Genomic DNA, 23,950 nt, shown 5'->3' on the forward strand with positions numbered 1-23,950 from the left:
TCCGAAGAAAAATTCCGCAAGGATTATACCCAACAAGCATTATTCCAACTGCATACGGGCAGTCCTTGACTTACAACCTTGTGTAAGTAATTCATGCTGAATTTCACCATCTTTTTCTCCCGCGGTTGTTAAGTGGATCGTGCGGTCCTTCAGTGGATCTGGCTTTCCCGTTGACTTCGCGTGTCAAAAGCCGTCGGGAAGTTCACACATGGTGATCATGTGACCTTTATTAATACGTGCTGTTTGCCAAGTGCCCAAATTGTGATTGCGTGATGCTGAGGAATGTGGGATGGTCATAAGTGCGAGGACCGGTCGTAAGAGACTTTTCTTCGTTGCCGTTGTCACTTCGTATGGTCAGTAAACCCACGGTTGTAAGTCAAGGATTAGCTGTGCAACCCTCACAGCCATGGGTTCGTTTAGAAAACAAATTTTAGGATTTTGGAGCAGTAAATTTAAGTAAAACTTAAATACAAATGTCATATTTGAATCCTTTGATACAGGGGTCTCCAACCTTGGTCCCTTTAAGACTTGTGGACTTCAACTCCCAGAGTTCCTCAGCCAGCTTTGCTGGCTGAGGGACTCTGGGAGTTGAAGTCCACAAGTCTTAAAGGGACCAAGGTTGGAGACCCCTGCTTTGATTAAAACAAAACAAAACACACAACTTTTCTTGTTTTTGTTCTGGTATTTCTTACCCCAACATATTGGAAGCAGTGCACAAATATATCCGTGCAAAAAGTTGAAAGAACAGAACAACAGAAAGGCAGAGCAGGAAGGGACCTTGAAGGTCTTCTAGTCCGACCCCCTGCTCAACCATTTCAGACAAGCGGCTGTCGAATCTCTTCTCAAAAACCTCCAGTAATGGAGCACCCACAACTTCTGGTGGCAAGCAGTCCCACGGGTTGATTGCTCTCACTGTGAAGGAGTTTCTCCTTCAGTCCAGGTTGCTTCTCTCCTCGATCCGTTTCCATCCGTTGCTTCTCGACTTACCTTCAGTTGCTTTGGAAAATAAGTTGACTCCCCTCCTCTTTGGGGCAGCCCCTCAAATACTGGGATACTGCTATCATGTCCCCCCTAGCCCTTCTTTTCTCTAGAGTAGCCAGACCCAATTCCTGCAACGGTTCTTCAAATGTTTTGGCCTCCAAGAACCTAGCATGGCTTGAAAACTGATTGTTATAGTTAGCTTGAGCTGAAGGCCTTCTAGGTCAGGGGTCTCCAACCTTGGCAACTTTTAAGACTTGTGGACTTCAACTCCCAGAATTCTCCAGCCTGGGGAATTCTGGGAGTTGAAGTCCACAAGTCTTAAAGTTGCCAAGGTTGGAGACCCCTGTTCTAGGTCGCTCCAAGTGTGTCATTCTCCATTTTAAGGTTGGATCAAGGTGTCCCATCCTCACTGTGGCCAATTTCAACTTTTGCTGGAGGAAGCACGGACGAGATCTGGCGATGGGAAGACAACGCATCCAGAAAGCAGAAAGGATCAACTCGTTCGGCCTACAAGGATTGGCCGATGGTCCGGTTGACGTCGGAAAGTTGTCGCTGGGAGGTTCTTAGACAATGAAAGTTTCTGTTTATTTTCTGGAGCTGATAGGACACCGTAGGCCTGTCTGTTGGAAGCATTAAATCCTGGCTCGTTTTTTTTCTAAAGTGATCCCATGAATTTCTCAATTAAAATAAGTCCGTTCCGATCCCCAGTAGTCAGTTTTGTCCAACAGCGAACCAATTTCTGAAAATTTTCCCCACGGTCAAGAGGTCTAGTTTGCCTCTAGAGACAGTGCCAAAGTTTGCTTCGCTTCTATCTTGGGAAGAAAACATGGTCTGTCTTCTCCGTGGAGAAGCATAGATAGGTTGGTTGCCCATGACCCCAATCGTCTCAACCTCTTGAGTGAGGAAAAATATGGGGACAACATCTAAATCCCATTTTGATTCTTCCTTTCTCTTAAACTCATGTTCGTTGGACAATCGATTCTGTTTCTAGAATGAATAACACTGAGAAAGGGTTTTCAGGAAAACACTTCTAAGGGGAGGTGGAGGAAGAACCAGGAGAAAGCTAGATGAGATCTTGCCTTCCCACCAGATCTCCATCTCTCGGGGTCTTTTAGATAGGACTCTCTGTGTGGTCTTCAGCTCTTCTGGATGGTCCATCATTCCCCTCTTCCATAGCAGGTCAAAGAGCAAGAGTTAGTCCCTTCTTTATTTGGGTTCCTTGGTGGTTCCTAGGGTGGCGATGTTCTGGTTTTCATAAAGTCAAAGGTGCTGAGACGGAGAGGTGGATGGATCCTGAAAGGTAGGGAGATGATGCTTCAGACACCGATATGGAAAGATGGTGCATGGGATCTATCTTCCACCTTCTGTTGTCCAACCACGCTGGAGAGAAGGTCAAGAGGCACCATGAACCTTCATGGTGGAGAAGCTCAGAGGAGAATCCAGGAACTGAAGAGCAGGGACCTTGAAAGGCAGAAAGAAAGAGATAGAAACCATCCTAATTTTTTTTTTATTTGGCCAGTGATGGAGCTCCTTGATGGACTTCATTGGGTGTTGATGACCACCTCCAGGGCAAACCCCCTCGGTCTGAAGTTCATTAAGTGACCTTGAAGGCATCTATTTTTTTCTTCCTCCTCCTCTCCTGCCTTTCCTTCTTGTTCCTCCTCATGTTTTCATTCTTCTCTGCAAAGCGACAAACAAAGAAGAACCGGAGTCAGATTACTTCCTTACTGAAGTGTGAAATCTTTAGCTGGGGAAGCCCTCGTTTGCTATGAGCAAGCAAAACATTTTCTCCCTCCGCCAAAAAGAACAACCTCCCACTTCCATCCACATCTTGTTTTCAACTCTCTTTTCAACACCAGCCCATTAGATTTTTTTGGTGGCGGGGGTGGGGGTGGGGTTGCTCCAGGATATTGTCAGGGCAGGGAGTGAGAAAAGTGGACTCAACTTTAGCAAATTTTGCAGAACCAGCTTGATGGCTTCTGAAATGTTATATCTATCATCTCTCTCCCTCTCCCTCCCTCTCTCCCTCCCTTTCTCTCTATCATCCATCATCTATCTATCTGTCTGTCTGTCTATCCATCCATTCATCCATCTATCCAACCAACCAACCAACCAATCGTATCTATCTGTCTATCTATCTATCTATCTTTATCCATCCATCCAACCAACCATATCTATCTATCTATCTATCTATCTATCTATCTATCTATCTATCTATCTATCTATCTATCTACCTACCTACCTATCTACCTATCCATCCATCCATCTATCCATCCAACCAACCAACCAACCAACCAACCAACCAACCAACCAACCAACCAACCAACCAACCAACCAACCAACCAACCAACCAACCATATCTATGTATCTAAGTATCTATCTATCTATCTACCTATCTCTATCCATCCATCCAACCAACCAACCATATCTATCTATCTATCTATCTATCTATCATCCATCCATCCATCCATCCATCCATCCATCCAACCAACCTACCATCTCTCTCTCTCTCTCTCCCCCTACCTACCTATCCATCCATCCATCCATCCATCTATCCATCCAACCAACCAACCAACCAACCAACCAACCAACCAACCAACCATATCTATCTAAGTATCTACCTATCTATCTATCTATCTATCTATCTATCTATCTATCTATCTATCTATCTATCCATCTTTGCTTTAACTCTGCCCACTGCCAGGAGTTCAATCCTGACCATCTCAAGGTCAACTCAGCCTTCCATCTTACTGAGGTGGGTAAAATGAGGACCCCGATTGTTGGGGGCAAGATACTGACTCAGAGCAGGCTGTAAAGCACTATGAAGCAGTATATAAGTCTATGTAATATTGCTAAGTGCTAAGTAAGATTGTTAAATGGGGCAAAACTCACATAACAAATGTCTCACTTAGCAACAGAAATGCTGGGCTTAATTGTGGTTAGAAGGCGACGACTACTTGTAGGCTTAGCTTACCTGGCTAGATTTCCAGTCCGGTTTACCTGATAAGGCTGACAAGACCAAAGGACCTTTTGTAAGGACAGCCCAGGGTGGGATTCCAATCACGCAGCCTGGTCTCCAAATCTTACCTCCAGGACAATGTCTCTTCAGCCGACAATTCCGGGACTCGGACAGCACTGGACAAAGGGCTGCCTCATCCTTCCCGCTCCGGAGGGTCTCCCGAACTCGGATCTCTGAGCCCCACTTGCGCCCACACATCCGCCCTTGGTTGGTGCAGGGGCTCCAATTGCTCCAGGGGGCTGCCTCGCAGTTTTCTGGGGGCGGGGGAGGTGGGGGGAGAGAAGGGAAGAGGGTAGTGAGACGCAATCAGGACTAGAACTTTGTCAGCTGCCAAACTGTGGGGTCCTTGGTGCTCCCTGAGCTGGGTGGTTTTCCTGCAGACGTTTCATGATCAAACTAGGGAACATCATCAGGGCTAAAAAGGAGCAGGGCTTTGTGGAGGAGGAGGAGGAGGGGGGAGAAAGAGAAGGAGGAGGAGGGGGAGGGGGAGGAGGAGGAGGAGGAGGAGAGAAGGGAAGAGGGTAGTGAGACGCAATCAGGACTAGAACTTTGTCAGGCCAAAGGAGGAGGAGGGGAGGAGGAGGAGGAGGCAGGACGTTCATGATCAAACTAGGGAACATCATCAGGGCTAAAAGGAGCAGGGCTTTGTGGAGGAGGAGGAGGAGGAGAAAGAGAAGGAGGAGGAGGAGGAGGAGGAGGAGGAGGAGAGGAGGAAGAGGAGGAGGAGGAGGAAGAGGAGGAGGAGGAGGAGGAGGAGGGAGGAGGAGGAGGAGGAGGAAGAGGAGGAGGAGGAGGAGGAGGAGGAGGAGGAAGAGGAGGAGGAGGGGGAGGAAGAGGAGGGGGAGGAGGAGGAGGAGGAGGAGGAGGAGGAGGAAGAGGAGGAGGAGGAGGAGGAGGAGAAAGAGAAGGAGGAGGAGGAGGAGGGTGATCCTTCATGTTTTCTGAACTTGCAGTTTCTTGCAGTTGTTTAATTACCCAACTATAGAGCATCATCAGTACTAGGAGAGAGAGAGAGAGGAGAGAGAGGAGGAAGAGGAGGAGAAGGAGGACTGTAAGGGGCTTGGTACTGTCTGAGTTTGATGGTTTTCTTGCCAATGTTTCATAACCTTACTTGGGAACATTATCAGTGCTAGCAGGGAGTGGGGCTCCTGGAGAGGAGGAGGAGGGAGGAGGAGGACTGTGGATTCTTGGTGCTCTCTTGGTTGTTTTCTTAAAGACATTTCATGACCCAACTAGGTAACATCATCTGTGTTTGAAAGGAAAGGTGTTTGCAGAATGATGTTGAAGGAAGAGAAGGCAAGGAGGAGGAGGGGGGAGGAGGAGGACTGAGTCCTTAGTCCTCTCGGAGCTTGGTGGTTTACTTTCTGACATTTCATTACCAAACTAGGTAACATCATCAGCGCAGTCATGAAATGCCCGCAAGAAAACCACCAAGCTCAGAGAAGGTTGTTCTCTGACACAGGGCATAAGCCGAGCCACTTTTGGATCCCAATTCCAGCTTGTGGACCAGAGTCAAGTCAACGCTGCTTTTTTTGCACCAGGTTGTTCAGAATTCCCCTTCCAGGATACCATGGGGAAGCGGGGGTGGGGGCGTGGGGGGCCCCTCCCTCCTGCAGCTTGGCTTACCTTGGCATTCCCGGGTGCTGTGCCAGGCCATGGTGTTGGGGGGACAGGTGTTTAAGCATCTCCCCTTGTGCAGGTAGGAGCGCTCTTGGCATTTCATGCAAAAGTCTTTGCTGAAACAGCTCTCGCAGTTGGGCGACCGGCATTCTAGAACGAAGAGGTTCCGCGTTAGCGAAGGCCGCCTGTTCTGTCCCCGTCCCCACTTCACAGAGCAAACGCAAAGACGCGTGTCTCCCAGTCTTTTTATTTGCTACAGACCTGATTTTCTTCAGTTGAGGAAATACTTGGCAGTGACCGTGCAGAGGCCTGCCGAGTTCTGAGTCCGTTATCTCATGTCCAAGATCCGTTGCCAAAAACTCACTGACCAAGTCCTTTAACCCGCCAACAACCGAGCTGCAGTGCACCCTTGGTAGCTTTTTTGTCCGTCACAAGGGCCACATGGCAGCTCCACCCACTTTTATACCCTGTGGGGTGTGGCTCAGTGACTCAGCAATCTCTCAGCCTGCCATACCTCTTCCTCTGCTGCGCACGCTTATCTCTTCGCCGCTGCCTCGGATCAATCCAGGATTGATCAGCAGCAGCTGGGACTTGAGGCGTTGCCAGGGAGGAGGAGGAGGGTGCGGAAGAGGGAGGCCTTGTCAGCTCCTCCTCCTGGCCTGCAGCTGGAACTTGGGGCGGTGTCAGCAAGGAGGGCCCTGGCGGGGGAGGCCTTGCTGGCTCCTCTCCCTCACTTTCTGAGTCACTCTCCTCCATGGGAACAGGCTCGAGGGCCGGAGTCACAACATTGCCTTTAAGCCGAGTTTAACTCCTCATGATTCCTGGCATGCCGATACAGTGAGTCCTCAGCTTACGACCGAAATGGAGTCAATCCATCAGAGAGCCAGTTTGGTCTAGCGGTTAAAACACCAGGCTACAAAGCAGGGGGCCGCTAGTTTGGCTGGATGACTTTGAGTCAATCATTGGGAGACTGGGAGTTCTAGTCCCGCCTTAGCTATCAAATCAGCTGAGTGATTCTCCGGGCCAATCGTCAGGAGACAGGGAGTTCTAGTCCCACCTTAGGTATGAAAGCCGGCTGGGTAAATTTGGGCCAATCACCAGGAGACTGGGAATTCTAGTTCCACCTTAGGTGAGTTCTAGTCCTGCTTTAGATACAAAAGCTAGTCGGGTGACTTTGGGCCAATCACCAGAAGACTGGGAATTCTAGTTCAACCTTAGGTGAGTTCTAGTCCTGCTTTAGATACAAAAGCTAGTCGGGTAACTTTGGGCCAATCACCAGAAGACTGGGAATTCTAGTTCAACCTTAGGTCAGTTCTAGTCCTGTTTTAGATACAAAAGCTATTCGGGAGACTTTGGGCCAATCACCAGGAGACTGGGAGTTCTAGTTCCACCTTAGGCACAAAATTGGCTGGGTGACTTTGGGCCAATCACCAGGAGACTGGGAATTCTAGTTCCACCTTAGGTATGAAAGCTGGCTGCCTGCCTTTGGGCCAGTCACAGGAGACAGTGAGTTCTAGTCCCGCTTTAGATACAAAAACTAATCTGGTGACCTTGGGCCAATCACCAGGAGACTGGAAATTCTAGTCCTGTCTTAGCTGCTTATCTCTGATCCATCCAGGATGGGTCCAGATCAGAAGTGACAATAAAGGTTATTTTATCTTACATGTATATGTGTTTTTATCTTTTTTTTAAAAAAAAAATGCACCTCTTTTTCAAATATTTTGCCTAGTTTGATTTTGCCTTGGTAACTTTTTTTTTCTTTGAATTTTCTAGTTTGATTTTTTTGAATAAATGAAAAAGAAATCAGATAAACTGAGGATGTTTGAGGTTGCCCCAAATTGCACGCATTCCTTATGCTGGTATGTTTCTATTTTGCTCACACGCTCGCAACTCCTCCGAGAATTCGTTTCCCACACGAGTAGGCTACCTACTCATGCATCGGTTGACTTCCAGGTTTCGCTGCCCGTAGTAGCCCAGTGGGCAGGCGTGGACACAGGCCCCGTACTGCCGGATCCCATCCCTCCAGATGAGGAGGAAGAGGCGCTGCTGGCAGGAGACACAGCCGTTGTCTTCGGAGCACATAACACAACCGGTGCAGTTCTCAAACATGGCAGGACTCACTGAAAGAAAAGAACAGAATAACAGAGTTGGAAGGGGCCTCGGAGGTCATCTAGCTCAACCACCTGCTCAAGCAGGAAACCCTGCTTGATTGGAGGCTAAAACATATGAAGAACGGTTGCAGGAACTGGGTATGTCTAGTTTGATGAAAAGAAGGACCAGGGGAGACATGATAGCAGTGTTCCAATATCTCAGGGGCTGCCCCAAAGAAGAGGGGGTCAAGCTATTCTCCAAAGCACCTGAGAGTAGAACAAGAAGCAATGGGTGGAAACTAATCAAGGAGAGAAGCAACCTAGAACTAAGGAGAAATTTCCTGACAGTTAGAACAATCAATAAGTGGAACGACTTGCCTGCAGAAGTTGTGAATGCTCCAACACTGGAAGTTTTTAAGAAGAGATTAGATAACTATTTGTCTGAAGTGGTGTAGGGTTCCCTGCCTAAGCAGGAGGTTGGACTAGAAGACCTCCAAGGTCCCTTCCAACTCTGTTATTGTATTGTATTGCATTGCATTCTTTTCTTTTCTTTTCTTTTTGTTTCTTTTCTACACCATTTCAGACAAAAGGCTGCCTAAACTCTTCTTAAAATACCTCCAGCGATGGAGCATTCACAACTTCTGGAGGCAAGTCGGTTAATTGTCCTCACTGTCAGGAAATTTCTCCTTAGTTCTAAGTTGCTTCTCTCCTTGATTAGTTTCTACTCATTGCTTCTTGTCCTGCCTTCAAGTGCTTTGGAGAATAGTTTGACTCCCTCTTCTTTGGGGCAGCCCCTGAGATATTGGAGCGCTGCTATCATTTATTTTTTTATTTTTTTATTTTTCGTACTTTTATACCTGCCTATCTCCCTAGGTACAGCCATATAAAAAACACATAAATATACAAAGTAAAACATTCATCTAAAAAACTTATTATAAAGGCCAAATATTTAAAATAGACATATAAATAATAAAACCCAATTTAAAACCAATTCTAAAATTTAGACATTTAAAAATTTAAAACCCTAGTCCAGTCCTGCGCAAATGAATAGATGTGTCTTAAGCTCGCGGCGGAAGGTCCGAAAGTCAGGAAGTTGACTAAGTCCTGGGGGAAGCTCGTTCCAGAGGGTGGGAGTCCCCACAGAGAAGGCCGTTCCCCTGGGTGTCGCCAGTCGGCACTGCCTGGCCGACGGCACCCTGAGGAGTCCCTCCCTGTGAGAGCGCACAGGTCGGTGGGAGGCAATGGGTGGCAGCAGACGGTCCCGTAAGTAGCCCGGCTGTTGTGTCTTGCCCGCCCTCAGAGCAGCCGGGGCCTTCTTATCTGCTCCTGAACACGGAGGAATGTATGCCTCCCGGCCCCAGTCCTGGCTCCATGCCCAGACAAACTGCAGAAGAAGGAGCACCTCCCGGCCCCAGCCCTGACTCCATGCCCAGGCAAACGGAGCAGCTAGACCCCTCCCCCTCCTCCACAGCATGTGAGCCTGAGGAAGGTTTATTTCCAACAGCTGCTGATTGGAGTGACCCTCGTATCAGAAGACTGGATAGGCGGAGGCAACAGAAGGAAGGGAGGGGCAGGCCTTAATGAGTGCTGAGTCATGGAGCCACACCCCATGGCCTATATAAAGGATCTGCTTTCTGGCAGTCTCTGAGTCAGGCAAAGTCGAACTTATCTTGCTGAAGTCACTTACTGGTCTCCTGCCTGCTCTGAGGACTTTGCTAGGACTTTGGGCAGAGCTGCAGAGGCACGCCTGATTCGGATTTCCCTGACCTGGCTGTCAGCGGAGGAGTGGGACACGACACCGGCCCTATGCCATGGAGCATGTCTCCCCTAGTCCTCCTTTTCATTAAACTAGACACGCCCAGTTCCTGCAACCGTTCTTCATATGTTTTAGCCTCCAGTCCCCTCATCATCTTTGTTGCTCTTCTGTAAATAGACGGAGGAGGATGGAGACAGTGAGCATGATACGGAAGGAGAACAAGAGGGGTGCAAATACAAATAGTTCTCAATGATCAGAATTGAGCCGAACATTTCCATCGCTAAGCAAGACAGTTGTTAAGTGAGCTTCCCCCCCCACTTTTATGACCACCATCGTTAAATGAACCACTGTCACTGTTCAGGGAGCCACACAGTTGTGAAGCAAATCTGGTTTCCCCAAGGTTGACTTTGCTCAGAGGTGGGTTTTATGTCATTCTACCACCGGTTCGCCGCACACCGAAAATGTGAGCGTGCACCTTTTGCGCAGGCGCCCAGTCTTCTGCGCACGCACTTTGCTTGCACGCGTGGCTTGTACGTGGCTTAGAAAACGTGGCCAAATAGGACAGCTGGGGCGAGGCTGGGCAGGCCCTCCTGCAGGCCGGCATCACCGGTTTGCCCGAACCGTCCTGAGCCGGCTGCATGTCACCACTGACTTTGCTGGTCAGAAGGGGATCAAATGACACACCCCCCTCCCCCAGGACACCACAAACGTCATAAATAGGAACCGGTCATCAAGCATCTGAATTTTGATCACATGATCCTTGGAGATGACGCAATGGTCGTTAAGTATGAAAAACGGTCATAAGTCACTTTTTTTCGGTGGCTTAGCAACCAGTGGTGGGTTTCAAAAAATTTTGTTCTGGGAAGTCTCGGGGGGGGGGAGGAGGGGGGAAATGGGGGGGGAAGGGGAAGATTATAAATTGATTGATTGCCATTGTACAGGAATAGAATAGAATAGAATAGAATAGAATAGAATAGAATAGAATAGAATAGAATAGAATAGAATAGAATAGAATAGAATAGAATTTTATTGGCCAAGTGTGATTGGACACACAAGGAATTTGTCTTGGTGCATATGCTCTCAGTGTACATAAAAGAAAAGATACGTTCATCAAGGTACAACATTTACAACACAATTGATGATCAATATATCAATATAAATCATAAGGATTGCCAGCAACAAGTTATAGTCATACAGTCATAAGTGGAAAGAGATTGGTGATGGGAACTATGAAACGATTAATAGTAGTGCAGATTCAGTAAATAGTCTGACAGTGTTGAGGGAATTATTTGTTTAGCAGAGTGATGGCCTTCGGGAAAAAACTGTTCTTGTGTCTAGTTGTTCTGGTGTGCAGTGCTCTATAGCGTCGTTTTGAGGGTAGGAGTTGAAACAGTTTATGTCCAGGATGCGAGGGATCTGCAAATATTTTCACGGCCCTCTTCTTGATTCGTGCATAATGGTAGAATTAAACAAGTTGGAATGGTGTAAAGTCGGGGCTGCTCGGTAACCACTCCCGAAGGGAAAGGGTAAGGAAAGAGGAGTAAAGAAGGAAGAAAGTAGGTAGGCAGGTGGGTAGGTAGGAAAGAAGGGAGAGAGAAGAAAGGATAGGAGGAGAAGAAGGAGGGGAAGATAGAGGGTTAGAAAGGATGGTAGTGAGAAGTGGGGAAGAGGAGGGGAACTAGGAAAGCGAGGAGGAGGATGGTGGGGAAAGTAGAAGAAGGATGAGAAGGGTAGAAAGGATTAAGGAAGGGAGTGGCGGTTGAGCAGTCCTGATTGAGCATACCGTATATACTCGAGTATAAGCCGAGTTTTTCAGCACGTTTTTTGTGCTGAAAAACGTCCCCTCGGCTTATACTCGAGTATATACGGCTTATACTCGAGTTTTTTTTTTTTCTTCTTTTTTTCACATTATACCGGATGGCGCAAACTTGGCGGGCTTTTGCATTAGCGCGGGGAAGCCCTGCCGGTGCAGTGAGATGGCGGGGCGGGGGAGCCGCCAGCCTTCTTGGCTGAGGGAGGGAGGGTTTCCCCGACCGGTAGCTGCCTCATTTCCCACCCTCGGCTTATACTCGAGTCCCCAGTTTACCCCAGTTTTTTGGGGTAAAATTGGGGACCTCGGCTTATACTCGGATCGGCTTATATTCGAGTATATACGGTAATCTGAGTATAGGATCGATTGTTGGATAAGTGATTGTACTGTACACTGGTCAAATTGTGGGAATTATTATGGAAAATTTAAAAAAAAATTTGCCGGGAATTTTTTTTTTACTACCGGTTCTGTAGATGTGGCTTGGTGGGCGTGGCAGGGGAAGGATACGGTAAAATCTCCATTCCCTCCCCACTCCAGGGGAAGGATATTGCAAAATCTCCATTCCCACCCCACTCCAAGGGAAGGATACTGCAAAATCCCCATTTCCTCCCAATCAGCTGGGACTCGGAGGCAGAGAATAGATGTGGGCGGGGCCGGTCAGAATTTTTACTACCGGTTCTCTGAACTACTCAAAATTTCCGCTACCGGTTCTCCAGAACTGGTCAAAACCCGCTGAAACCCACCTCTGTTAGCGACCATTCATCGTTACAATGGATGAACACACTGTTATTTACAATTGTGGTCATAAGTCAAGGACTACCTGCGTATAATTTAGCCTTGAAGTTGTATATAAATACACATAGTCCTCGACTTACAACGCTTCATTTAGTGACCGTTCCAAGTTGCAGCGCCACTGAAGAAAGCGACATATGACCATTTTTCACACTTACGACCATTGCAGCGTCACGTGACTTACATTCAGGCGCTTGGCAACTGTCTCGTATTTATGACGGGTTGCAGTGTCCCCGGACTCATGTGACCTTCCACAGCCAATGAGGAAACCAGATTCACTTAACAACCGTGCGACTAAGTGACCTTGAAGGGCATCCGGAGGCTGCAGTTAGTCCAGAATGCGGCTGCGCGGGTGATAGAGGGAGCCCCTCGTGGCTCCCGAGTGACACCTATCCTGCGCAGGCTGCACTGGCTGCCTGTGGCCTTCCGGGTGCGCTTCAAGGTCTTGGTGACCATCTTTAAAGCGCTCCATGGCATAGGGCCGGGCTATTTACGGGACCGCCTGCTGCCACCGACTGCCTCCCACCGACCCGTGCGCTCTCACAGGGAGGGACTCCTTAGGGTGCCGTCCGCCAGGCAGTCCGACTGGCGACACCCAGGGGAAGGGCCTTCTCTGTGAGGGCTCCCACCCTCTGGAACGAACTCCCCCCAGGACTCCGTCAACTTCCGGACCTCCGGACCTTCCGTCGCGAGCTCAAGACACATTTATTCATCTGTGCAGGACTGGCTTAGATTTTAAATTTATAGGGGTTTTAAATTGGTTTTAATATTTATATTTTATATTTATATTTCTATTTTTTAATAATTTGGGCGTTAGAATAAGTTTTTTAAGGATTATTTTAATTTGTACATGGATGTTTTATATGCCTGTGAACCGCCCTGAGTCCTTTGGGAGATAGGGCGGTATATAAATTCGAATAATAAATAAATAAAATAAATAAATAATTCACTCAGCAAACCCGGCAAGGAAGGTCGCAAAGTGGGTCAAAACTCGCCGAACCACTGTCTCACTTAACAACCTAAATTTTCGGCTCCGTTGTGGTCGTAAGTTGAGTAATATCCATCCGAAAAAGGGGATAGGGGGAAAAAAAACCCCAGCAGCTGCCTGCAATTACTGCAGGTTCAAGTCCCACCAGGCCCAAGGTTGACTCAGCCTTCCATCCTTTATAAGGTAGGTAAAATGAGGACCCAGATTGTTGGGGGCAATAAATTGACTTTATATATAATATACAAATGGATGAAGACTATTGCTTGACACAGTGTAAGTCGCCCTGAGTCTTCGGAGAAGGGCGGGATGTAAATGCAAATAAATAAAAAAGAAGAAGGAGGGAGGGAGGGAAGGAAGGAAGGAAGGAGGGAAAGAAGGAAGGAAGAAGAAAGAGGAGGGAGGAAGGAGGGAGGGAAGGAAGGAGGAAAGGAAGGAAGGAAGGAGACAGAGAGGAGGGAGGAAGGAAGGAAGAAGAAAGAGGAGGGAGGAAAGAAGGAGGGAGGGAGGGAGGGAAGGAAGGAAGGAGGGAAGGAAGGAAGAAGAAAGGGAGGAAAGAAGGGCCTCTGGTGGCTCAACAGACTAAGTCTGTTATTAACAGCAGCTGCCTGCAATTACTGCAGGTTCAAGCCCCACCAGGCCCAAGGTTGACTCAGCCTTCCATCCTTTATAATAAGGTAGGTAAAATGAGGACCCAGATTGTTGGGGGCAATAAAAGCTGACTTTGTATATAATATACAAATGGATGAAGACTATTGCTTGACATAGTGTAAGCCGCCCTGAGTCTTCGGAGAAGGGCGGGGTATAAATGCAAATAAAAAATAAAATAAAATAACAATTGTCTAGGAAAAAAATATATATCCGTAAATTGCAAAAAAAAAAAGAAAGAAAGAAACCCAAACTTTGCATGACAACAATTACACATTTTGCAGGCGTCTTGTTTTTGATAGATGCAACATTAGACAGAGAAATTAGACAGGAGAAAATAATGCGTGGTACAGCATGTGGAAACCATAAAAGAACAGATTTCCACGGTTTTCTGGCAGCTGCCAAGAGTCTGTGACCCAGAGATTAAGGCAAAGACGGCCCCTTATTTCCTCATGCAAAAAAATTCCATTTGATGCCCAATCCCTGGGTTTGTTTGTTTGTTTGTTTTATTATTATTAAATTATTGTTATTATCTGGGGTGGAGATATTGCTTCGGAACAAAACAGCCTACTGAAGATGCAAACCCCCTCAGAGAGGCAGCGCCCAAGAAATTGCAAACAATATATTTAGATCGGTTTTGTTTTCAATGTTGGCAACTTTAACAATGGATGGACTACAACGCCCGAGGCCTGCTGGGGAATTCTGGGAGTTGAAGTTCACCCCTCTTCAGTTGCCGAAGTTGAGAGAAGACTGGTTTAGAAGAGTGTTTTTCAAGTCTGGCAACTTGAAGATGGGTGGACTGCATTTCCCAGCATGCTGGCTGGGGAATTCTGGGAGTTGAAGTCAAAATATCTTATAGTTGCTAAGGCTGGGGAATTCTGGGAGTTGATCTTATAGTTGCTAAAGCTGATTGGGGAATTTTGGGAATTGAAGTCCCCACCTTATAGTTGCTAAGGCTGGGGAATTCTGGGAGTTGATCTTATAGTTGCTAAAGCTGATTGGGGAATTTTGGGAATTGAAGTCCCCACCTTATAGTTGCTAAGGCTGGGGAATTCTGGGAGTTGATCTTATAGTTGCTAAAGCTGATTGGGGAATTTTGGGAATTGAAGTCCCCACCTTATAGTTGCTAAGGCTGGGGAATTCTGGGAGTTGATCTTATAGTTGCTAAAGCTGATTGGGGAATTTTGGGAATTGAAGTCCCCACCTTATAGTTGCTAAGGCTGGGGAATTCTGGGAGTTGATCTTATAGTTGCTAAAGCTGATTGGGGAATTTTGGGAATTGAAGTCCCCACCTTCTATTTGCTAAGGCTGGGGAATTCTGGGAGTTGATCTTATAGTTGCTAAGGCTGGATGGGGAATTCTGGGAGTTGATCTTATAGTTGCTAAGGTTGGATGCGGAATTCTGGGAGTTGAAGTCAAAATATAGTTGCTAAGGCTGGGGAATTCTGGGAGTTGCTCTTATAGTTGCTAAAGCTGATTGGGGAATTCTGGGAATTGAAGTCCACACCTTATATTTGCTAAGGCTGGGGAATTCTGGGAGTTGAAGTCAAAATATCTTATAGTTGCTAAGGCTGGGGAATTCTGGGAGTTGATCTTATAGTTGCTAAAGCTGATTGGGGAATTTTGGGAATTGAAGTCCCCACCTTATATTTGCTAAGGCTGGGGAATTCTGAGAGTTGATCTTATAGTTGCTAAAGCTGATTGGGGAATTTTGGGAATTGAAGTCCCCACCTTCTATTTGCTAAGGCTGGGGAATTCTGGGAGTTGATCTTATAGTTGCTAAAGCTGATTGGGGAATTTTGGGAATTGAAGTCCCCACCTTATAGTTGCTAAGGCTGGGGAATTCTGGGAGTTGATCTTATAGTTGCTAAAGCTGATTGGGGAATTCTGGGAATTGAAGTCCACACCTTATATTTGCTAAGCCTGGGGAATTCTGGGAGTTGATCTTATAATTGCTAAGGCTGGATGGGGAATTCTGGGAGTTGATCTTATAGTTGCTAAGGCTGGATGGGGAGTTCTGGGAGTTGAAGTCCACCCATCTTAAGTTGCCAAGGTTGAGAAATACTGGTTTACAACAGCGTTTTTCAAGTTTGGCAATATGAAGATCCTTGGACTTCGATTTCCGGCATGCTGGCTGGGGAATTCTGGAAGTTGAAGTCCACACTTCTTATAGTTGCTAAGGCTGTTTGGGGAATTCTGGGAGCTGATCTTATAATTGCTAAGGCTGGATGGGGAATTCTGGGAGTTGAAGTCCACCTACTTCTCGCGAATTCTGAAGTACCATCTTTCCTTGCAGCCCGAGCTGGGTACAATCTACGTTGCGGTGGGAATTCAAAGAAACAACCTTGGAATGTTTTCGTGGAAAACCGAACCACGGCTAATTCTTTGCAAGACCCATTGTCCTAATTAAACAATGGGGTGTCTTCCCTAGAACCAACCCATGGAAATTCGGAGTGGTGGTTGGGGAGTGGGGAAAGGAAGTGGGGGTGCGATAAGGTGACACGGCGCCACTTTGTATTACGTGGTCTGCTCAAGACTAATAGCTCATCTTCACAATTAGCCTCCTCCGAGTGAATTAAACCAAATTATAACCGACCGTGCGATCAACAGGAACCTCACCCAATGAGAAAAGGAAACGGGTTCACTCCTATTAGTCCAAGACTTTTCGGTGCCTGAAGCTTTCGCCCTCGTGGGTGGTTAAAGAAGAAAAAAAAATAGCCAATTTTGCAGTCCTTGAAGGATGTCTCAACAATTCACTGTCCCTGGCAAACTTCACATTCTAGTAAGTTGTTTAAAAAGCTACTGGGTTGCATCAAACGAGCCTTTCAAAGTTTTCTAGTGGGTAAATAATTCTTCGATTGGTCTGCTCTGTCTGAGTCATGTTTGCAGCCTCTGTGGGGTTCCCTCCCCCCAAATCAGAATAGAGCTGGAAGGGACCTTGGAGGTCTTCTAGTCCAACCCACTGCTCAACCAGGAGGCCCTATATACCATTTCAGACCAGTGCCTGCCCAGCCTTTTCTTAAAAAACCCTCCAGTGATGGAGCACCCACAACTTCTGGTGGCAAGCTGTTCCACTGGTTAATTGTCCTCGCTGTTAGGAAGTTTCTCCTTAATTCCAGGTTCTTTCTCCCCTTGATTAGTTTCCATCCATTGCTTCTTGTCCTGCCTTCTTTGGAAAATAAGTTGTCCCCATTTTCTTTGTGGCAGCCCCTCAAATCCTGGAAGATTGCTATCATGTCACCCCTGGTCCAGTTGTGCCTCGCTCCCAGTTCGCCCCAGTTTGGGCAAGCTGGTAGTGGCGGCAGCAGGAGGCTCCACCCACCCGCCCAAACGTCATCAAAAACGCTCTGCGTATGTGCAGAAGCTCCGTGTGCTCACACGCTACCAATAGAATAGAACAGAATAGAATAGAATAGAATAGAATAGAATAGAATAGAATAGAATAGAATAGAATAGAATTTTTTATTGGCCAAGTGTGATTGGACACACAAGGAATTTGTCTTGGTGCATATGCTCTCAGTTTGCATAAAAGAAAAGATACGTTCATCAAGGTACAACATTTACAACACAAATGATGGTCAATATATCAATATAAATCATAAGGATTACCAGCAACAAAGTTGCAGTCATAAGTGGAAAGAGATTGGTGATGGGAACGATGAGTAGATTAATAGTAGTGCAGATTCAGTAAATAGTCTGACAGTGTTGAGGGAATTATTTGTTTAGCAGAGTGATGGCCTTCGGGAAAAAACTGTTCTTGTGTCTAGTTGTTCTGATGTGCAGGGCTCTATAGCGTCGTTTTGAGGGTAGGATTTGAAACAGTTTATGTCCAGGATATTTATGTCCAGGATAGCAAACCGGTAGCACCAGGGTTTGAATCCCACTATTGCCCTGGTCCTTCTTTTCTCTAGACTGACCATACCCAGTTCCTGAAACTGTTTTTTGTATGTTTTAGCCTCCAGGCCCTTTAATCATCTTAGTTGCTCTTCTCTGCACTTTTTCCAAAGTCTCAACCTCTTTTTTGTAATAATGATGACTAAAACTGGATGCACTATTAAAGGTCTTTTCCAAGATTGCACCAGTGGAATTCAGTAGGGTGTGCACATATATAATAATAACGGAATAATAGGGTTGGAAGAGACCTTGGAGCAGGGGTGAAATGCTCCCGGTTCGGACCGGATCAACCGATCCAGTAGCAACGGCAGCGGGTGGCTTGGAGAACCGGTAACAAAAATTCCTGCCCCCCCCCCTGCCCATGCCTACCCAATGCCCGGTTGCTTGCTTCCCCGCTTGCCACTTCTTTTTTAAAAAATGCTTTTAAAAGGTAAAAAAAAAGCTGAGTTCTGATTGTCAGAGCCTTTTTTTTTACTTTTAAAAGCATTTTTTTTTTTACAATAGGTAAAATATGCTTTTAAAAGATCACGCACCACAACTGATCACACACACACACACCGGGTGCGCTGTTCTACTTACCCCATGCCTCTTTTTGGTGTGTACTGTGCGGGCGGGCGCACACCTTGCATTTGGTGCATGGTGCGCACTCTGTGTGTATTTTTTTTTAATTTGCATTTATATCCCGCCCTTCTCCGAAGACTCAGGGCGGCTTACACTATGTCAAGCAATAGTCTTCATTCTATTTGTACATTTATATACAAAATCAACTTATTGCCCCCAACAATCTGGGTCCTCATTTTACCTACCTTATAAAGGATGGAAGGCTGAGTCAACCTTGGGCCTGGTGGGACTTGAACCTGCAGTAATTGCAGGCAGCTGCTGTTAATAACAGACTGCATTAGCACGCACAGCCAGCGAACTGTTAGTAAACCGGTTCAGATTTCACCACTGCCTTGCAGGTCTTCTAATCCAACCATCTGCCCAAGCAGGCAACCCTATACCATTTTAGACAAGTGGTTGTCCAATCTCTTCTTTAAAAAAAAACTATTCTCCAAAGCAGGGGTCTCCAACCTTGGCAACTTTAAACCTGGAGGACTTCAACTCCCAGAATCCCCCAGCCAGCAAAGCTAGCTGGGGAATTCTGGGAGTAATAATAATAATAATAATAATAATAATAATAATAATAATAATAATAATAATAATAATAATAATATCAGAGTTGGAAGGGACCTTGGAGGTCTTCTAGTCCAACCCCCTGCCCAGGCAGGAAACCCTACACCATTTCAGACAAATGGCTATCCAACATTTTCTTAAAAATTTCCAGTGTTGGAGCATTTAAAACTTCTGCAGGCAAGTTGTTCCACTGATTGATTGTTCTAACCGTCAGGAAATTTCTCCTTAGTTCTAAGTTGCTTCTCTCCTTGATCAGTTTCCATCGATTGCTTCTTGTTCTACTCTCAGGTGTTTTGGAGAATAGTTTGACTCCCTCTTCTTTGTGGCAACCCCTGAGATATTGGAAGACTGCTATCATGTCTCCCCTAGTCCTTCTCTTCATTAAACTAGACATTCCCAGTTCCTGCAACCGTTCTTCATATGTTTTAGCCTCCAATCCCCTCATCATCTTCGTTGCTCTTCTCTGCACTCTTTCTAGAGTCTCAACAAAGATTAGTTTCCACCCATTGCTTCTTGTTCTACCCTCAGGTGCTTTGGAGAATAGCTTGACTCCCTCTTCTTTGTGGCAGCCCCTGAGATATTGGAACACAGCTATCATGTCTCCCCTAGTCCTTCTTTTCATTAAACTAGACATACCCAGTTCCTACAACCGTTCTTCATATGTTTTAGCCTCCAGTCCCCTAATCATCTTCGTTGCTCTTCTCTGCACTCTTTCTAGTCTCAACATCCTTTTTACATTGTGGCGACCAAAACTGAATGCAATATTCCAAGTGTTGCCTTACCAAGGCATTATAAAGTGGCACTAACACTTCACGTGATCTTGATTCTATCCCTCTGTTTATGCAGCCCAGAACTGTGTTGGCTTTTTTAGCAGCTGCTGCACACGGATGGCTCATATCTAAATGGTTGTTCACTAGGACTCCAAGATCCCTCTCACACTGAGCAAGGTACCACATATCCAGTACCTGTGCATTTTGTTGAAGACCACCAGGCTTAAAGTTGCCAAAGTTGGGGACTCCTGCTCCAAAGCACCTGAAGGCAGGACACGAAGTAACAGATGGAAACGAAGCAAGGAGAGAAGCAACTTGGAACTAAGGAGAAATTTCCTGACCGTGAGAACAATTAACCAGTGGAACAAAGTTGTGAATGAATCCAACACTGGAAGTTTTTAAGAAGTGACTGGACTATTTATTTGTCTGAAATTGTTGTGTCTTGCCCGCCCTCAGAGCAGCCGGGGCCTTCTTACCTGCTCCCGAACACTGAGGAATGTATGCCTCCCGGCCCAAGTCCTGGCTCCATGCCCAGACAAACTGCAGAAGAAGGAGCATCTCCCTGCCCCAGCCCTGACTCCATGCCCAGGCAAACGGAGCAGCTAGACCCCTCCCCCTCCTCTACAGCAGGTGAGCCTGAGGAGGGTTTACTCCCAACAACAGCTGATTGGAGTGACCCTCGCATCAGAAGATTGGAGAGGCGGAGGCAACAGAAGGAAGGGAGGGGCAGGCCTTAATGAGTGCTGAGTCATGGAGCCACACCCCATGGCCTATATAAAGGATCTGCTTTCTGGCAGTCTCTGAGTCAGGCAAAAGTTGAACTTATCTTGCTGAAGTCACTTACTGGTCTCCTGCCTGCTCTGAGGACTTTGCTAGGACTTTGGGCAGAGCTGCAGAGGCAAGCCTGATTCGGATTTCCCTGACCCAGCCGTCAGCGGAGGAGTGGGACACGACAGAAATGATCTTAGAGCAGGGGTATCCAAACTTGGCCCCTTGAAGAGTTCCCATCACCCATCTCTTTCCACTTATGACTGTATGACTATAACTTGTTGCTGGCAATCCTTATGATTTATATTGATATATTGACCATCAATTGTGTTGTAAATGTTGTACCTTGATGAACGTATCTTTTCTTTTATGTACACTGAGAGCATTTGCACCAAGACAAATTCCTTGTGTGTCCAATCACACTTGGCCAATAAAATTCTATTCTATTCTATTCTATTCTCTCCCAGAATTCCCCAGCCAACATGAGCTATAAATATGAACGAGTTGCTGGCTGGGGGAATTCTGGGAATTCTTGAAGTCTACCACTCTTCAAGAAGCCAAGTTTGGACATCCCTGGTCTAGGGTTTCCAATGATCCTTCCAACTCTTTTGTTATTCTGTTACTGTGTTGCAAAACATGCAACTGGTCTTCCAGGAGGATGGGAGTCACATCTGCGGCACATCTGCTGGAGACTATGAGGCATAGACATCTGCTACAAGCCGCACGTTGGAACGGTGTTGTGGCAGTGTCGTGAAGAATGCGATGTCATCATGGTTCGTGCTGTACAGCTTCCAGCGACAGCTTTACAGAATAGCAGAGTTGGAAGGGACCTTGGAGGTCTTCTAGTCCAACCCTCTGCTCAAGCAGCAAACCTTGCATCTATCCAGATGATTTAATTGTTCTCACTGTCAGGAAATTTCTCCTTACTTTTAGTTTGTGAGAATTGTGTATAGCTATTGTCTAGATCAATGCGTATATCAAGATAATTGTGTATATTCTCTCCTTGATTAGTTTCCATCCATTGCTGCTGCTACTTTTTTTTTAAATTTGAATTTATATCCCGCCCTTCTCCAAAGACTCAGGGCGGCTTACACTATGTCAAGCAATAGTCTTCATCCATTTGTATATTTATATACAAAGTCAACTTATTGCCCCCAACAATCTGGGTCCTCATTTTACCTACCTTATAAAGGATGGAAGGCTGAGTCAACCTTGGGCCTGGTGGGGCTTGAACCTGCAGTAATTGCAAGCAGCTATGTTAATAACAGACTGTCTTAGTCTGCTGAGCCACCAGAGGCCCTTCTTGTCCTGCCTTCAGGTGCTTTGGAGAATAGTTTGACTCCCTCTTCTTTGGGGCAACCCCTGAGATATTGGAAGACTGCTATCATCTCTCCCCTAGTCCTTCTTTTCATTAAACTAGACATACACAATTCTCACAACCTTCATTGCATATTTTAGCCCCCAGCCCCCAATTCATTTTTGCTGCTCCTCTCTGCACCCTTTCAACATCTTTTTTGCATTGTAGTGACTGAAACTGGATGCAGTATTCCACATGTGGTCTTATCAAGTACGGGAAGGGCATGTCCATAGTTCCTGAACGTCCGTTAAATGCAAAAGGATGTCAAGCTATTCACTTCATTTGTGCATTGACATAATTGTGCAAATAATATTAGCCACCATGAATGCTGTAAAATTAAGGCAAAATTAATGCAAGGGTAATTTCTTGTTTGGAATTATTTTGGTTTTAACGGACTTGTCTGTTATTCCAGGTAGATGTTCAGACAGGTTCTCTGTCACAATTATAGTCCTCTAGGAAGTTTGTTAAATGGAGATTTCACTATAATGAATGTTTTTCCTTTCCTTTCCTTTCCTTTCTCCTTCCTTCCTCCCCCTTTCCTTTCCTTTCCTTTCCTTTCGTTTCCTTTCCTTTCTCCTTCTTTCCTCCCCCTTTTCTTTCCTTTCTCCTTCCTTCCTCCCCTTCCCTTCCCTTCCTTCCTTCCTTTCTCCTTCTTCCTTCCTTCCTTCCTTTCTCCTTCCTTTCTCCTTCCTTCCTCCCCCTTTCCTTTCCTTTCCTTCTCTTCCCTTCCCTTCCCGTCCCTTCCCTTCCCTTCCCTTCCCCTTCCTTTCTCCTTCCTTCCTCCCCCTTTCCTTTCCTTTCTCTTTTCTCCACTTCCTTTCCTTTTCTTCTGTTTCACTTTCACTTTTAATCTTCCTGTTATGAAGTTCCCGGAGTAGGGGAAGGGCAGGTCTGTTATTTCTGAATGTTGGCCCCCTTCTTCTCTACGGCAGCTCCTTGAGTATAATTCATGTATTTTATATTTATAAAAATATAACGTGCAAATTTCCATGGACTAAAAGACCTCCATCCAACCCTATTATTGTTCTGTAATTTTGTCTTTCCAAAGCAAGGTTTCTCAACCTTAAGAACTTCAAAATGGGTGGACTTATTAATTCCCAGAATTTATGGACCTGCCTTGTGCTATAAATTCATTCCATCAAAGGGGTTTTTTCTCTTTTTAAAAGCAACAGTAACAAAAAAAAAAAACCCGAACAAAAAATAAATTTTGCATTTTTTCTAGGAGCCACACTTTCTCTGCTTGTATAAGTATGCATTTTTCTTTTTTTCTTTTTTGTAACATTCCCCACAATATGTAACTGTCTTCTTCAACAAAGTTTGCCGACAGTTCCCCTATTGAATCCAGAATGTGGACTTTTTTTCTTTTTGACCTTGTACACAGTTTTTCCAAGATGAGAAATTGTTCCAGATTTTCCGTGCTGGGCACCATAAATTTTATGCTCATTGGTGTCACAAGAGTTTCCATTTTAGGCAGCTACTTTGTGAAGTTGGAGAAGAAACTAGTGACAAATTTCCCCTTGTAGACAGGATTTAAACCACAAACAAATTACATGACCGTTAATTTGAACTAACTCAGTATTTCTCAACTTTGGCAATTTTAAGACATGTGGACTTCAATTCCCAGAATTCCCTGGCCATCTCTCTCCCTCCCTCCCTCCCTCCCTTTCTATAATCTATATCTATCTGTCTGTCTGTCTGTCTGTCCGTCCGTCCGTCCATCCATCCATCCATCCATCCATCCATCTATCTATCTATTTTCTATCTGTCTATCTACCTATCTCTCTCTCATCTATCTATCATTTTTATCATTTAGTTGTCTCTATATACCATGTTATATTTTTTTGAACCCTGAAATAAGCACTTGGCTTTATTGCCATGCGCTCAAAAGTCCGATTAGACTTATTATCAGGGGATGTCTTATTTTGGGGGAAATAAGGTATCACCTATCACCTATCATTTATCATCTATCTATCTGTCTGTCTGTCTGTCTGTCTGTCTGTCTGTCTGTCTGTCTATCTATCTATCTATCTATCATCTATCATCTCTTTCTCTGTAATCTATCTGCCTTTATATATCATCTCATCTATTATTTATCATCTATCTATCTATCTATCTATCATCTCTTTCCCTATCATCTATCTGTCTTTTTATAATATCTCATCTATTATTTCTCATCTATGTGTCGCCATGGGCAAATAGGTGGCAATATAAATTTAATAATAAATAAAAATAAATAAATTTATCTATCCTATCTATCTATCTATCTATCATCTCTTTCTCTATCATC

At 45.6% G+C, this 23,950-nt stretch overlaps 1 protein-coding gene across 2 annotated transcripts in view; it reads right to left on the minus strand.

Annotated features, from left to right (window-relative positions):
• Positions 1-1,280: 1,280 nt before the first annotated feature.
• RSPO4 (R-spondin 4) overlaps positions 1,281-23,950 on the minus strand; it is a 49,109-nt gene continuing 26,439 nt past the window's right edge. For both annotated transcript variants that reach the window (XM_058174655.1, XM_058174654.1), the window contains exons 2-5: positions 7,552-7,740; positions 5,627-5,770; positions 4,069-4,254; positions 1,281-2,661 (exon numbers count right to left, since the gene is read on the minus strand). In XM_058174655.1, coding sequence (XP_058030638.1) covers positions 2,576-2,661; positions 4,069-4,254; positions 5,627-5,770; positions 7,552-7,740 — 605 coding nt within the window. In that variant the 3' untranslated portion in view covers positions 1,281-2,575. The remainder of the gene's footprint in view (positions 2,662-4,068; positions 4,255-5,626; positions 5,771-7,551; positions 7,741-23,950) is intronic.

Source organism: Ahaetulla prasina, chromosome 3 (genome assembly GCF_028640845.1).
Source record: "Ahaetulla prasina isolate Xishuangbanna chromosome 3, ASM2864084v1, whole genome shotgun sequence".
NCBI lineage: Eukaryota > Metazoa > Chordata > Lepidosauria > Squamata > Colubridae > Ahaetulla > Ahaetulla prasina.